At 36.7% G+C, this 16,954-nt stretch overlaps 1 protein-coding gene across 2 annotated transcripts in view; it reads left to right on the plus strand.

Moving 5' to 3' along the window:
* STRN (striatin) overlaps window positions 1-16,954 on the plus strand; it is a 94,292-nt gene that overhangs the window by 27,661 nt on the left and 49,677 nt on the right. For both annotated transcript variants that reach the window (XM_023251959.2, XM_023251960.2), the window contains exons 2-3: window positions 3,603-3,706; window positions 12,133-12,206. In XM_023251959.2, the coding sequence (XP_023107727.1) occupies window positions 3,603-3,706; window positions 12,133-12,206 (178 nt within the window). The remainder of the gene's footprint in view (window positions 1-3,602; window positions 3,707-12,132; window positions 12,207-16,954) is intronic.

Below are 16,954 nucleotides of genomic sequence, written 5' to 3' on the forward strand. Positions count from 1 at the left end.
TATAGAAGCTCATTCGTTTTAATTTTTTTAAACTTTTTAAAAGTTTATTTATTTATTTTGAGAGAGAGAGAGAGCATGTGCATGCATGCACAAGCAGGGGAGGGCTAGAGAGAGGGAGAGACAGAATCCCAAGCAGGTTCTGTGCTCTGAGCACAGAGTTCAATCAATGCAGGGCTCAAACTCATGAACCAGTGAAATCATGACCTGCAAGAGTTGGATGCTTTACCGACCGAGCCACCCAGGTGCCCTTTATGGGTTTTAATTTATTTTAATACGTAGCCAATTTACTAAAATTCCTCTATTTTCTTAAATACGTTTGTAGTCAGTTGCCTTGGATTTTCCATGTATCCACTTGTATCATTTGCAAATAATGATGATTTTATTTCCTCTTTTCTGTTTTTAAACATTTCTTTCTTGACTAATGGCATTGGCCACCACCTCCAGAATATGGTTAAATATTTGTGATGAAAAATGGACATCCTTGTTTTGTTCCTGATTGTCAGTACCTCTTGGGTTTTTCCATTATGCGTGATGCTAACTTTGAATTGAACTTGTATCTTATCATATTAAGGAAGTTGGCATAGTGTTTCAAAATTAAGAAGAAAATTTAGATCTTGTATTGACAGAACTGTCGCAAGGGTAATACACAGAATTAAAAAAAATTTTTTTTTAACATTTATTTATTTTTGAGAGACAGAAAGAGTAAGAGCGTGAGCGGGAGAGGGGCAGAGTGAGAGGGAGACACAGAATCCAAAGCAGGCCACAGGCTCTGAGTTGTCAGCACAGAACCCAATGTGGGGCTCGAACTCACAAACTGTGAGATCATGACCTGAGCTGAAGTCGGACACTTAACCGACTGAGCCACCCAGACGCCCCCACAGAAACCATTTGAGGACAAGTTGTCAGCTAATCTGATAGCCTGTTGTTTCCCACCAAATACTTTAAAAGTGTTTATTTCCTATAAGTAAGTACTATCTTATGTAACAACATATAACCATCAAAATCAGGAAGTTAACACTGGATATATTACTACCATCTAATCCTCAGACCCCATTCATGTTTCATCAGTTGTCCTAATAATGTCCTTTTATAGCCAAATCCAGTTTAGAATCATACATTATACTTGGTTTTCATGCCTTTTTAGTCTCCTTCAATCTAAAACAGTCTTTCCTTGACTTTTATGACCTGACACTTTTGAACATTGGAAGAAATCTACTGTAAAATGTCCCTCAAGTTGAGTTTGCCTGTGTTTCCTTATGATGCATTTTGGGTTATGCATCTTCGGCAGAAATACCACAGAGGTGTTCTGTGATCACCAAGAAATAACACAGATATTCCTGTTAATCTTTTTTGTTTTTCTTTCCAGGTAACTCTATCTTCTCTGCAATCTTTCTCTTTAACAGTTCTGGGTCTTTTATTTTTATTAAATATTTAATCCAATATGTGAATTGACAGGAAGATGGAGAAGCAAGTGTACTGGGAACACAAGGAGTGGTTGGTGGGTTCAGATATGAGTCACAGTAAAGACTTTTCCAGTATTATGGACTGAAGTTTGAGAAGCATCCAGGGACCACGATGGAGACAGAAGTATAAAACTCGCTGAAGGATATATAGTGGAAGACATTGATCGTTGATGTTATTATTACTTTGATTACATAATTATGCTGATTAGATTATTATTTTTATTAAAGCCATTTTGAAGAGTATAAAGAATTCTATGCCAAAGCACTGTTTGGTCAAACCAGTTGGACTGTCATATCCTTTTGTCAGGACTTCCATTTTTGTCAGCTTTAAATGAAATTATTATTATGCTTACATAAAATAATGATTGCCTTGTAGAGTACATAATTTCAAAAGGTTTTATGATCATTAAGTGTAGGTAGTGTAGATATTTGATGCCTTTTCCTTGTGTGTACAATTGTTTTTGGACGATTTTTAATTCAATAAGATGGAAATAATCCTTTTAATTCCAATGTAACTTTTTAAAAAATATAATTTATTGTTAAATTGGCTTTCATGCAACACCCAGTGCTCATCCCAACAAGTGTCCTCCTCAATGCCCATCACCCACTTTCTCCTCTTCCCCACCCCCATCAACCCTCAGTTTGCTCTCTGTATTTAAGTCTCTTATGGTTTGCCTCCCTCCCTCTCTGTTTGTCACTCCTCGCCTCCCCCCACCCCCCACTTCCCTTCCCACATGGTCTTCTGTTAAGTTTCTCAAGTACTACATATGAGTGAAAACATATGGTGTCTTTCTCTGACTGACTTATTTCACTTAGCATAATACTCTCCAGTTCCATCCACGTTACTGCAAATGGCAGGATTTCATTCTTTCTCATTGCCAAGTAGTATTCTGTGGTATATATAAACCACATCTTCTTTATCCATTCATCAGTTGATGGACATTCAGGCTCTGTAACTTTTAAGAGCTTACTGAAACGAGAACAAAAACAGCACTACCTTCATTTTGAAAGTTATAAGATGCTTGGTGAATTGGATTTTATGTTCATTATGGCATTGAAAAAACAGAAAGGAATGTTATTCAAATGGAGTAGAAGTAAAGTTTAGTGGCTCACTCACTAAACCTTGGTTGGACAATCCACAATTTCTTAGGGATGTGGTAAGGTCATCATTAAATACAAGTTATTGCTTGTTAAAGCACTGTGGAAATATAAATAACATTGTCATCTGGGTTAATGTAATAGAAATGGGAGGGGAAAACATGAGAACAGTGAAATTGATATAGCAATCCTTGAGGGCCCTTAAATGCCCTATGTATTACTTTAACTAGTTAGTGTTTGCAACACAGTTTCAGTTCCTTAAGTGGAAGTTACTATTTCAATTCTACATGTCTTTATAGATATTCTGGAGAGAGCCACTTTGCCCAAGCTGTGTTTCTGAAGACATGAGTTTTACAGTTTGTTTACATATTAAACTGTAGGGTTTGTTTTTGTTTTTTTGTCTTTATTCCGTGGAGGGGCTAGGAACCTCTGGAGGGCCATTGTCTCTAATTTTCCTTTTTTGAACTTTCACTTTTTTCCCTGCATATTAAAGCTCCTAAAAGGAGGTGGGATGAAAGGTAGGGATTGAGAAAAGGCAGCTACTTTTCATTTGTAGGGGAGGTCCAGAATAAAGTCTTTCAAGACAATCTCAAATCCATCATAAGATTTAAATATGTAGTGAAGCTCTGAGAACTGTTACTTTGCGATGATATTATAAGAACTCATGATTTTATTTTCCCCATCTTCATTTTTTATAAAAGAGAAATCCCCTTAATGCCACAAACATTTGAGCAAACTATACTGTATTCTTTGCATATGTCTGCATTTATATTGATTGTTTTAGATTATAGACTCTTAGAGGATATACATTACCTGTTTTAACATCCCTAGTCTGAAGTAAAATGTGTATTTAAAAAAAAGATTTTTCCCCCTTGCAATCAGTGCCTTTCTATATGCTTACATATTTTGTGACATATATGTAAAGGAAGCATATTTGCCTCTAAGTGCCCTATCATCCAAGGGTTCTTTCTTCAGCTGAGTTAAAAACTTTTTTTGTTTGGTCCAAACTGAGTTTTGTCTTCTTCTTTTTTCTCTACTCAGGCCCAGATTGCCTTCCTTCAGGGGGAAAGAAAAGGTCAAGAAAATTTGAAGAAGGATCTTGTGAGGAGGATCAAAATGCTGGAGTATGCTCTTAAACAGGAAAGGTAATTCAGTGGGATGGAAGGCTGTGTTCTCTTTAAAGACTGGACTAATTTTTCTGTTATTCCTAAAACAAATCCAAATGTTAATACTTTATACTTTTGAATTACAAAAATAGTACCTGTAATGCACATTTACAAATGGTTGTAATATTGAATGTTATCGTGACTGTTTAATGGTCATGAACAATAAACCGATTTGTATGATTTTTTTAAAAGTTTAGCAACATTTTCCCCCTGCCCTGTCCTTTCTAAGGAAATTTATGTGCTTCCTGAGCTGTCATGATCCATTTCTTTATGGGATTGAACTCGTTTTTGAGTTGTAAAGGAGATTTCTCTAATGCCTTTTCCTCATCATCTGGTATTCAGTTCGGTGTATTTTCTTTGGGGAAAAAGCAGACTGGATTGAGAACTTTTTCTTGACTTTTTTGGTATTTTGTTCCTTTGCTATGAACTATTCATATCTCTCCAGAAGTGAATCTTCTCTTTCGATGTTGCTAGTGTTTAACCTCAGTTCACAGGGAAAGGACAGTAGGTCATAGATGAGAGTTTAGGAGATTTTTGTATGAATTATAAGTGTATATGTTATAACAGGTGGTCTTTGGAATTTTTTGTCAGCAACATGAGACAGTTTTTTTGTTTTAGGTAATTGAGTACTTGATAGGCGATACTGAAATTCTCTATTTTGCTTGTTTTGATCACATGCTTTTCTCACTTTTTTTTAAGTTGATGAATGGGCTGTTTGCAAAACTGTCATAAAATAGCATTTAACAGATAATATTTATGGATATCAAGAAATAGATTAAACTTTATTAGAACTCATTTTCACCTTTACGTGAGATCTTTAAATGGCACAAGAAATTGAAAACACGTTGACCTCTTGGTAAAAAAGAGATGATTCTTTTTTATTCCTTGAGAGGTTGATTGAAAGCTGTATTGGAGAGATGGTGTGGGTGAGGAACTACTTTTAAAAGTGTGCAATTTGGGAATATTTGAGATTTTAAGCGATTTAAATTACAGGTGTCATCAAAGAGAAAGAATAATAACATTAATGGCAACTTTATTAAGTACTGTGCACCAGGCCCTGAGGTTTAAAAACTAAGTAACTTGAGTAAGTAGAGTTGCAAAGTTGTAGTACAGCTGTGATTCAGATCCTGCAGGTCTGTCTGATTCTGAAATCTGTACTCTTTACCATCTATCATAATACAGTAGAATTAAAATATACAGGTACTCAAGTAACCAAGGATATTGCAGGCGCGCGGCGTGTGTGTGTGTGTGTGTGTGTGTGTGTGTGTGTGTGTGTGTGTGAGAGAGAGAGAGAGAGAGAGAGAGAGAGAGAGAGAGAGGCCCTCCTCATTAAATATAGTCATTGCTCTATCCATCCAACTTAAGCACTGTGCTGGAGCTGAGTATAAACAAGGTCATTGTCCTTGTCCTTAAGGGCTCAGAGTAGCAGGAAACAGACTTGTAAACCACAAAAGTGCAGTGCAGTATCATGAGTGCTATGGAAGATGTCTGTACAGGGTACAGTGGGGTCACAAAGAAGGGAGTGGTTATTTGGATCTGGAAGGTAGAAGTAGGTAGAAGTGAGGATGTAACAAGAGGAGGTGAGACTTGAACAGCAGGTGTTTGCCAGATAAGCAAGGTTCAGGAAGTAGAGAGTGTATGTTTGGCAGGGAACAAAGCAGTTTGGTGCGTTCAGAAATTTATAGTCACGGTGTATGGAGGAGGGTAAGATGTTAGTTGTGATTTGATAAGTGATAATGATAGCTGTGGGCAAGAACTAGATCATGGAGAGCCTAAGGAGTTCAAAATTTTATCTTACATATAATAGGAAACATTGAAGGTTTTTCAAAACCTTTTATTATAAAATTTCTCAAGCTTATAGAAGTTTCAAGAACTACATGCCCTTTACCCAGATTCACCAGTTGACATTTTGCTATATTTACTGGTATGCTCATTCTGTAGACATACTGCTTTTTTCCTGGATCATTTGCTACTTAGATGAAGACATTATACCCCTTATGCCTCTAAATACCTCCGTATATATCTTCTGAGAACAGGGACAGGGACATTCCCTTTTATAATTACAACTCATTATCAAAATTAAGGAAGCTTAGTGTTGATATAGTTCTATTGTTTAATGTAGCCCATATTCATATGTTCTGGTGATGATCTTTATAGCATTTTTTTTTCCACCAAATACCCCAGTAATGATTTTTATAGTATTTTTTTTTTCCTGGTCTAGGAATGCATGTTGCATTTAGTTGTTGTGCAGTTGAAAGGAGCATGGAATAGTGTGAAGTAGATTTTAGAAAGATCACCCTGACCTCAATATGGGGATGGACTGGAAAGTTCTGTTAGTAGAACCAGGAAGATTCTAATAGTCTAGGATGAGAGATTATAACATAGTAGCTGCTAGAATAGAAGAGGCATCAGCTATGAAACATTTTAAGTAGAATCCATAAAAATTGGAGATGACTGGATATAGGGGATGAGGAAGAAAGATGATTCAAGAATGATTCCCAGGTTCCTGGCTTGAGTGAAAGTTTTGTTAAATTATCAAATGAATTAAAGATTAAGAAATGAGGGTTGAGGGGCGCCTGGGTGGTTCAGTTGGTTGAGCATCTGACTTCGGCTCAGGTCGTGATCTCACAGTTTGTGGGTTCGAGCCCCGCATCAGGCTCTGTGCTGACAGCTCAGAGCCTGGAGCCTGCTTCGGATTCTGTATCTCCCTCTCTGCCCCTCCTCTGCTCGTGCTCTGTCTCTTTCTTTCGCTCTCAAAAATAAATAAACATTGGGGCGCCTGGGTGGCGCAGTCGGTTAAGCGTCCGACTTCAGCCAGGTCACGATCTCGCGGTCTGTGAGTTCGAGCCCCGCGTCGGGCTCTGGGCTGATGGCTCAGAGCCTGGAGCCTGCTTCCGATTCTGTGTCTCCCTCTCTCTCTGCCCCTCCCCCGTTCATGCTCTCTCTCTCTCTGTCCCAAAAAGTAAATTAAAGTTGAAAAAAAAATTTAAAAAAATAAATAAATAAACATTAAAAAAAAGAAAAAAGGGTTGAAAAGCAGATATGAGAGTAAGGCTCATGACTAGAGATGTATACTTGGGGCTCATTAATACTGTGGATAAAGTTGCAGGGGTAGTTGAAACAAGCAGTTGAACAAGTTCAACAAGTAGTTGAAACAAGTGTTGTGGGAAGAGAAGAATCAGCCAGAGCCACAGGAAATGGAAAAGTTTGAGGAAAAGGGAGAGGAAGAAGAACCAGCAAAGGAACAGTTGGAGAAGGAAGGAGAGAGCAGTATATTGCAAGCAAGCTAAAGAAAGTGAGAGTTTGACAATTGTAGATGCCACACCGACTCTAAGTAAGCTGTAACCTGAAAGTAGTCAACCAGATTTGCCAGGTCAGAGCTTGTAAATGGCCTTGCCAGAAGAGCTTCAGGGAGGTAGCAGGAACACAAACCAGATCACAGGGGTTTGAGGGGTGAGAAGGTCAGATAAAGTGGAGACAGATATAGTCGCTTATTTTTTCAAGTAGTTTGACTTTGAAGAACAGAAGAGATAAAGAACTGGCTGGGTCTAGGGAAGACATTTTGTTTTCTTTCAACTAATGGAGTTCTCCTGGAAAAGATTTTGTATCTTCTGAGATTTATGGAATGATTTGAGGTTATTCCTGATACTATGGCACTATTTAAGTTTAATAAATTAAGGAGTAACAGAGCATTTCTATGTGGATTAGAGTCTTAAACATTTCAGTTCTTGGGGCGCCTGGGTGGCTCAGTCGGTTAAGCATCCGACTTCGGCTCAGGTCATGATCTCATGGTCGGTGAGTTCGAGCCCCGCGTTGGGCTCTGTGCTGATGGCTCAGAGCCTGGAGCCTGTTTCAGATTCTGTGTCGCCTTCTCTCGCTGCCCCTCCCCTGTTCATGCTCTGTCTCTCTCTGTCTCAAAAATAAACGTTAAAAAAAATTAAAAAAAAAAAACATTTCAGTTCTTTAACTCTGAAATTATTTTTCTAATGCCCTAACGCCAGGAAGTTTTACAGATTTTGGAGTTGTAGAACATTTCAGTTCTTTTGATTCTGAAATTATTTTTCTAATGCTTTAAGCAAAGAATTTTTAAGAAGTTTTTTTTTTGAGGAAAATTTGAAACATAAATGTAAAGAGAGTAATATCTTCTATATACACCTCCAAGCCTTAGCAGTTAATGTTCCTGTCAGTCTTGCTTCATCCTGATCTATTTTAGAACAGCAAATTCTAGACGTCTTTTAACCTGACACATTGTCATTTAACCTGACACACCTAAGTGTAAGGATCATAATTTAGAATTGCTGTGTTATTGATTTTCTAAGTAGTCCCATTTAAAAAGATCCAAAATTAAGTGAAACGGAATCTTTAACATTACAAAAAGATTACTCACCTAGCAATGAATTTATTTAAGGCATTCCCTAAAGTATAATAGAATATGCAAAATGAGCAAATGTATATCTAATTTTTCAAGAGTACACAGTGTGTAATTCAAGATTTACTCAGGCACTTCTATACTGAAAAACCTTAAATACTATATAAAATACAATTCTGAAACATTCCATTTTTCCCTGTTTCTCTCTTACATCTGCACTACTGTAAAAACCCATATGTCCTCTTTGCCTGTAATAATTCCATATTCTAATTCATCTTCCACGTTCACAGGATTCACTTTTTGAAATACAGATTGTTCTATCCCTGCTTTAAAATATCTAGCTAATTTCCAAGTTCTTTTTTTTTTTTATTTTTTTATTTTTTTATTTGAGACTTCAAGTTCCAGATTGAATTTTTTTTTTTCCTTCCCAAGTTCTTAGTAGAACCTTTTACAGCCAGGCCCCTTTCTAGTCCTGTACACACACACACACACACACACACACACACACAGATTTTTTTTGACCCATTGTGTATTTTCCCCCCACTTTTTCTTCTGACAGAAATACTCTTCATCAATTTATTTGACTAAAAACCACTGGTTTTTTTAAGGTTTAGCTAAAATCTCTTATGTTACCTTCTTTTTGGTAGCTCTCCTTGACACCACCTTTGACAGAATTAGATAATCCCTTTTCTGAATTCCTATAACATTTGATGTAACGCATAACTCTTTTTTAAAAAATGTTTATTTAGTTTTGAGAGAGAGAGAGGGCAAGCGGGGGAGGGCAGAGAGCGAGGGAGATACAGAATCTGAAGCAGGCCCCAGGCTCTGAGCTGTCAGCACAGAGCCCCATGCGGGGCTTGAACTCACTAAGCATGAGATCATGACGTGAGCCGAAGTCAGAGGATTAACCGCCTGAGCCACCCAGGCGCCCCTGATATGACTCCTAGCTCTTAACACAATGTGCTGTAGTTATTTTAATCTCTGTCTCTTAGGCATCTCCTTGCTCCGCCCTAAACTGACTGTAAACTGCAGGTCTTTCCCATCAGCCAGCACAGCACTGGACCTGTCATGAGAATTCAGAACCTGTCTGTTGATTTAATCAAGTTATTCTGAGCATGAACATTTAAAATGTGACTTGGATGCTATGTCATATTCCTAGCACATTATAATAGACTTTGAAACAAAAGTATAATGGGACTTCTTTAATTATTATACAATTTTTATGCTTTTTTAACCCAATAAAGGCCAGTTGGAAGGCCTAGCCACGTATCGTATGTAGAGTTCTTAGATGGGAGATCTGCTATTTATTTACAATCTGATTTAGACAAAAAGATTAGGGAACAAGAGGATTGGTAGGTAACACAGATCAAGTATTAAAACTGTAGGAAACAATATGAGTGAATTTAGCATATTGGCTTCAAAAGGAATGTTACTAAGTTGAGAAGAGTTCTGGGAGTAAATTATTTTTCAGTGAATTTAACAGTTCAGTAGAGAGACCCTGCTTTAAGGGAACACGGCCTGTGGTAAACACAGCAGTTCTTTATTTATTTTGTCTAATTTTTTTATGAAATGTCAGTTTATAATATGTTGTTTTTGTTACGTATATTGTAAAGAATATTTTCTGTTCCCTTTTTTACATAAACTCTGTTGCAGTTTTTCCTAAGACCACTAGAATGCACTATAGTGTAGTATTTTGCGTTTGAAATGTTTTTCTATATATGTATGTAAATGTACTCCGTAATATTTTGTTGATACTTTTATTCTGCTCTCAGACCAGATACTTTCAATTGCTATTTGGCTTCTAGGAGGTATTGTTATTTTGTTTCATTGTAGATGAAAAATCTGAAACTTGACAGTTACATTAAGAACCTTATTTACTTTCTGGTAACTGTAAATAAAGTGGCTTTAAATATCACTGTCTAATAATCAACATTATTACAAATACATTGAAATAGACTAGGAAATGTTTAATCTGGTGATGAAATCTTTGTGACTCACAGAAGCATTAGGAATAGAGAAAAACATACTCTAGTTAATTTGGAACAAAAATATTTACTAAAATTAAAAAAAAGAAATATATGCATATTGTTAATTAAGCAAATAATACAATTTGGTCTCCTTTATGTATCAGTTCATTGATTTCCTTTCCAAAAGGAAATCTTAGTAACTAATGGCTTATGTATTATGTATCCTTCCAGAACTCTTCTATGCATATTAAATATATATAATATACATATATAAAGCAAATATCCTTTTTTAATTTCTAATGGGTATATATTATCACAAAACATTTTATACATATGTAAAACATATAAAGACTATTATAAAATCTATTCATATACCCACCATCTACCTTATATAGAACATCAGCTGTTGTAATTTTCATGTTTTCTTAAGATTCCCCTCTGTATAAACTTTGATTTTTCTGTTGTAACTGCAAATGAATATGAATCCAGTACTTTGCACGTTTGAGCAAATAATTTTCCTTTATATCATTTTTGAAATGATACTGAAATATTGAAACTTTAAATATTAAATATTGAAATATTTATTTTAAATTTAAATTTAAATATTGAAGTATTTAAACTTCTTTATGTTAAACTTTAAATTTAAATATTGAAATATTTAAACTTCTTTATGTTAAGTACTCAATTAGTTTTATAAAAAAGTTAACTTTCAATTTGGCTATATTATCCCTTCATTCCTTCTTCATTACTTTGGTTTTTCAAATTATTGTGTAACCTTTTTACATTGAATATTACAAGTGGCCTCAATATTTTGGGGAAGCAAACCAATCAAAATAGAGAAGTACACGAAGTAAGTATGGACATTTTTGTTGACCTTTACAATTTTTACCTTATCTGCATTATTTTTCTGATCTCAGATGATTGAATCTGAGATAGTGAAATCAGGTTAGACATAAATAATTACATTTAGCTAGCTTTTAAAGGGAAACAGATAAGAATTTCTGTTTATAATTCTTCCTAATTGCTTCCTGAAAAGGCAAAGGATATCTTGACTATTAAAAAAAAATTTATTCATTCCTACTGAAATAGCTTATTCAACATGAGTGATTTGGGCTGGTTCCCCCTCCCTCCTTTGGATTGTTTACTATAATGCATACTTGGCAAACCATAATTGCCTGACAAGGCAAGGGGTATTAACAGATGATTTAAAACACTTTTTGGGTATAGTTGATACACAACGGTACATTAGTTTCAGGTGTACAATATAGTAATTCACCATCTCTATATGTTATGCTATGTTCACTACATTTGTAGCTACCATGTGTCACCATACAATGGTGTTACAATATCATTGACTATATTCCCTGTGGTGTGCCTTTTATTCCTGTGACTTATTCATTCCATAACTGGAAGCCTGTATCTCCTACTCCCCTTCACTCATTTTGCCCATGCCTCCAGCCCCCTTTCCTCTGATAATCCTCAATTTGTTCTCTGTATTTATAGGTCTGAGTCTGCTTTTTGTTGTTTACTCATTTGTTTTTTAAATTTCACATAGGAGTGAAACCATATTTGTCTTTCTCAGTCTGATTTATTTCACTTAGCATAATACCCTCTAGGGTCCATCCATGTTGTTGCAAATGGCAATATCCCATCCTTCTTTATGGCCGCATAATATTCCATTGTATATACATACCACTAGATGACTTTTCTTTTTAAATATGTAAATTTTGAGAAAGGTTAGTCTTCTATAGGCTTATTTCACAATCCAAACTTATCTACTGCTTTTATAGTAGAATTGTACTTTGGCGATCATCAAGAAAATTTGAATACTCTAGAAATGAGAATGTTATATCGTTCATTTGTAATTATACAAAGATTTGTGGTTCTCAGTGTTATTCTGTTTGTTATGATGGCACTTGATGGTATGACAACAATAAAATAATAATGACAAGCACTTTTTATTACTACTTTGACACCATGGAAGGCTATGATGACTACTCCTATTTCATATCCTAAAGTTAATTTAAATATATTTTAAGATGGTTTGTATTTTCTTATTTCTTTGTTAGAGCCAAATACCACAAGTTGAAATATGGGACAGAATTGAATCAGGGAGATATGAAGCCTCCAAGCTATGATTCTGGTAAGCTAATTTTAAAGGAAGTTTAAGTGATTAAAAAGAAGTTGATACCTAGTTTTTTTTGTAGCAATAATACTTATGATGGCAAGTTAATTTCTAATTATTTGCATATTAGTTATTTTTTCTGACCTCCTCATTTTTGGCACCAAACATTTAGTGTCATTTAGATTATTTTCCAACACCTTCCTTCCTTTTCCCTCTTCCCCTTTCTTCCTCCTCGTCCTCCCATTTTCTCCTTTGTTCTCCACTTACTGGAAGGACCAGAATTCATGGAGTAATGCACTGACATAACTGTGTCTTGTTGGGTTTCCCCGATGTTAATGGGAACTTTGAGATGTGCTTTTTAAAGTACATCATGCCCTTGAAATCCTGAGAGAAAGAGAAGGGATGATGGAGTTCAAAGACTTCTCAAATACAGAGAATTCCTAATCTCCTCAACCTCATCCCTCAGCTGCAGGTGCAAGATTGTTTTTGGACTCTCTTACCCATGGGAGTTTTCTGCAGCCAGACCATCTTTTAACAGCTAAAACTTTTATTATCTTTTGTGTTATTTCTTCTTTTTTCTTTTCCTGTCTTTTCATCCCTACAAAAATAGCACTTTGTAAGCAATCAGATATTAAGGAATATAGATGTAAATGACACATTAGTAGGTATAAGGGATAGTAAGAAAAGTTGTTCAAAAGTTACGATGTTTCAAATGAGAATGTTTTGACATAATTTCAGATTAAATTTCAAGATCAAATATCTGAAGATCTCAATTATTGTTTATATCATTTGCTGAAATACATGCCTTGGGCTAGGTGCTTTGTGTATATTAGCTTCAGATAGTTACTCATAAAATAGTTACTCGTAAAGATGACATGGCTCTAATTTTACCTAAGTGAAATTTGAACTCCGAGAAGTGGAGAAACTTGTACAAGGTCACACAACTATTAAGTAATGGGAATATGGATCTGAGCCCTGGTCTGTTGACTCGAAAATTCACATATATATTTTTTAAGTTTATTTATTTAATGTATGTAATCTCTATACCCAGCATGGGGCTTGAACTCATGACCCCAAGGTCAAGAGTTGCATGTTTTTTCCACTGAGACAGCCAGGTGCCCCATATGTATAGGATCCAAAATTCATATTAGTCCTATTTTGCTATACTGCTTTTTTTTGTTTGTTTGTTTATTTATTGTGAGAGAGAGAGAGAGCGAGAGCGAGAGAGAGCATGAGCAGGGGAGGGACAAAGAGAGAGAGAATCCCAAGCAGGCTCTGCACTGTCAGCGCAGAGGCCGATGTGGGGCTTGAACTCACGAACCGTTTGATCACGACCTGAGTCAAAATCAAGAGTCTGATGCTTAACCACTGAGCCACCCAGGTGCCCCAACCACACTGCTCGTATATTTGACAATGTATGAAAAAAAATTTACAAAGTAAGTTCTGAACGTGCCACTGATTTTATAATTGAATTCAGTGTACGCATTTCCACAGCTGAATATTGAGTCCTTGAGATTTAGAGTGGTACCAGTTGATCATTGGCTTTTTTTGCTTTGTTTTTTTAAATTGTTCTGTCTTACTCTGGTGTCTCTTCTTTTGACTTGAGATACACTTAAATTAATTTTGTTTTCTTTTTTTAAATGTAGGCTATTTGTCAAAGGCTGTCCTAAAAGTTACCTTGTCTGATTCACAGAAGGGATACAATCAGTACTTTTATATAAAGTAGTTTATTTCCTAAGTTTTCAATACTAATTTAGGAGTAAACTTTTAATTTAGTTAATGTTTTCAATATTAATTTAGGAGTAAACTTGCACCTAGTAAAGGTCTAGTTGCAATATATACAACATGTATAAGTAAACAAGTGGCTCTAGAAGAAGTTTGACTTTTATGCATGTGAGTTCTTAACTCTGCCCTGACACTTTAAATACCTGTGGTATTAATCTTTCTGAGATTGTTCTGTTCCTTATCTGAAACTGGGAAAAATAGAGGAAATAATTCCTAACTTTCAGGTTTATTTTCTTAGTATACAACACATAGTACCAAGGGTGATTTCATCTACTGATCTTTCAAACTATTTATTTACAAATATTAAATATGTAGTGCTTGTCAGACCTAGCACCAGATTCAGTGAATGAGATAACAGTGCCTTACTGGATTTTTACAGGGGAGATAAGAAAAAAGTGATTGCAGTAAAATGACCTGTATAATGGGGAAGGTAATAGGTGTTAAGAAGCACAATAGCAGGGGAACCAAGTCTAGGCTTAAGCAGTCAAGAAAGGCTTTTTTGCAGGAAATGAACAGTTAGCGTCTGAAGGACAAGTAAGAACTGGCCAGGGAAAGTGAACTTACTAAATTATTGTTGAATGAGAGGTAGGGGAAAGACAGAGGGAAGATATATGGCACATTTGAGAAATAAAATAACCGGCTAGTAGAGGAAGGCCGGGGAAGGAGTGTTTCTAGATGCAGCTAGAGAGTTAACCAGAGGGGCAGATGGTAAAGTATGTTACACGTGTTTCGTAAAATATGTTAAGGATTCTCATTTTATCCTAAGAGTTTTGAGAAGGCATTTGAAGGATCTTAACTCTCGTGATCAGATTTGCTCTTATACCCCATGGGTGGCAGGTGTAGCAGGCATATGAGAGAGGATCTGGATGGGTGATGGGACGCACCTGGCTGAGTGTGGAAAGCTGCCTTCGCAGGGCACTGACAGTGGAGATGAAGAGGGTGGGTGTGTTCAGGAAGTACTTAGGAAGTAAAATCTGCAGGAATTCGTTCTTGTTTCTACGTAAGGGATGAAAAACAGGGACACTCAAAACTCAAAGATGGCCCCCACACTGCCAGTTTTGCAGACTAGTTCAGATGTAGATTTGGAAAATGATGGGTTCACTCTTGGATTTATTTGTCAGGCAGTCAAGTGAAGCTGGCTGGTAGACAGCTGGCTGTGTGGGTCTGAAGCTCCAACCAGAGGTCTGGGTTGGATATGTAGATTTGAGAGGCCTCAGCATGCAGTACCGAGGGCACTCAGGTCGCTGGAGAGGAAGAACTCACCCAGGGACTTAAGGCACAGTAAGAGGAGGACCAGGATCTCTAATACAAAACTGGTAGAAGGGTAGAAAGCTGGAAAGGAAACTGATAAGAATTATCTTAATGGTGGGAAGGAAACCAGGAGAAGGGAGGGATTTCACAGGAAAGGACTCTACAGCACTGTGAGTAATGGCCAGAGGTTCTGAAGAGTAGCCTTAAGATTTAGTGATACATGGGTCATTATTTTGGGCAGTTTTAGGAGAAGGGTGAGGGCAGAAACAAAGACATGAATAGAAAATGAAGACTCCATGTAGTCATCTTTCAGGAAGTTTAGATTGTGAAGGTGAAGAACAGGGACAGCTGAAAGGATCCATGGGGTCAAGGAAAGTGTGTGTGTGTGTGTGTACATGCGTGCAAGTGTTTCTTAGAAGAGGAGCAAATAAAAAGGAAAGAGAAGAGGTATTTAAAATAGGAAGGTATCTGAAGAAGTGATAGGGACTGGATTCTGAATTAGCTGGACAATGCTGGGAGGAGTATGTCTTTTATTGTTCCCAAGAACGAATGTAGAAGTTAGGTGTTGGGTTTGTGAGTTTGGGTTTCAGTTTGGTGGTGGGTATTTAATATGATAGCTTTATGTGTAAGACTGGATTATCTGCTAAGAGTGTATGACAGGTTTAAGAAAAGTAGAGAAGGTTTAACATAATAGTGAGGAGGACAAACTGATAACAAATAGTAGGACTGAGAAAAGCTAAGGGTCCAGTCAAGGTGTGTGATCATGAGTTTATATAGAAGAATTGGTTTACACCCTTGACAGCTTGGGTGGAAGTTAAGTAGGATGAAAATAGTTAATAATGGAATTCATTGAATTTATGGAGAGACAAAAGGAAGGAGTAACTTGAGGATATTGGCTAAAGAACAGTTGCAGTGATAGACCGTGAACTAAAACTAGGGAGGGAAGGAAGTGAAGACAAAAAGGAGGCTAATGGGTAAAAGTAAGGGGATAGGCTGTTGTCTGGAGCAGGCCAGCACACTGGTGTCCCGTAAAGGGCCAAGTAGTAATGTTTGGGCTTTTTAGGCCATATGTTACCTGTTGCAGCTACTGAGCTCTGACATCCTAACATGAAAGTAGCCACAACACAGAAATGAATGAGTGCAGCAGGCCACGTTTGACCTGCAGGCTGTAATTTGCTGGCCCCTGATCTGAGGTCCCAGCTAAATGAAAGAACTAGTGAGGTGGGAGTATGAGCCTGAAGGATATGCTCAGAGAGTGAGTTTGCATCTGTGTCTGTTCTTCATAATGACAGGATCTGAGGTCTGACAGCTAGAGAGGGTGGTGGTTGTGGGGAGGCTAAGGTGGATCACCCACACGAATGTTAACTGCTCAAGATGATGTAAACGTTTGGTTGCAGAGGAAGCACGTAAGCCTGGTTCTGAGCGTTATCGAGGGATTCGTAGGTGACAGTGATGAGGACAGTGACGAGGAGAGGGTCGAAGGTGGTGTGTTCACCACAGGGTAAACTTTAAAGAAGCAGGAATTTTCCTAGTGCTTGATCTTTTATCCATTTATACTACTTTTGTTTAAACTGATAATCCAGACATTTTCTGAAACATTTTTCACTGTAAAATTCGTTTCCTTTCTGCCTTTTTTTTTTTTTTTCCTGTTTTGTTCTATTTCCAAACCTTCACATTTCTGTTTTAGGAGAATATTACCCCAGATTATGTTAATCTTATTTATCTTTCCA

This window comes from Felis catus, chromosome A3 (assembly GCF_018350175.1).
Source record: "Felis catus isolate Fca126 chromosome A3, F.catus_Fca126_mat1.0, whole genome shotgun sequence".
NCBI lineage: Eukaryota > Metazoa > Chordata > Mammalia > Carnivora > Felidae > Felis > Felis catus.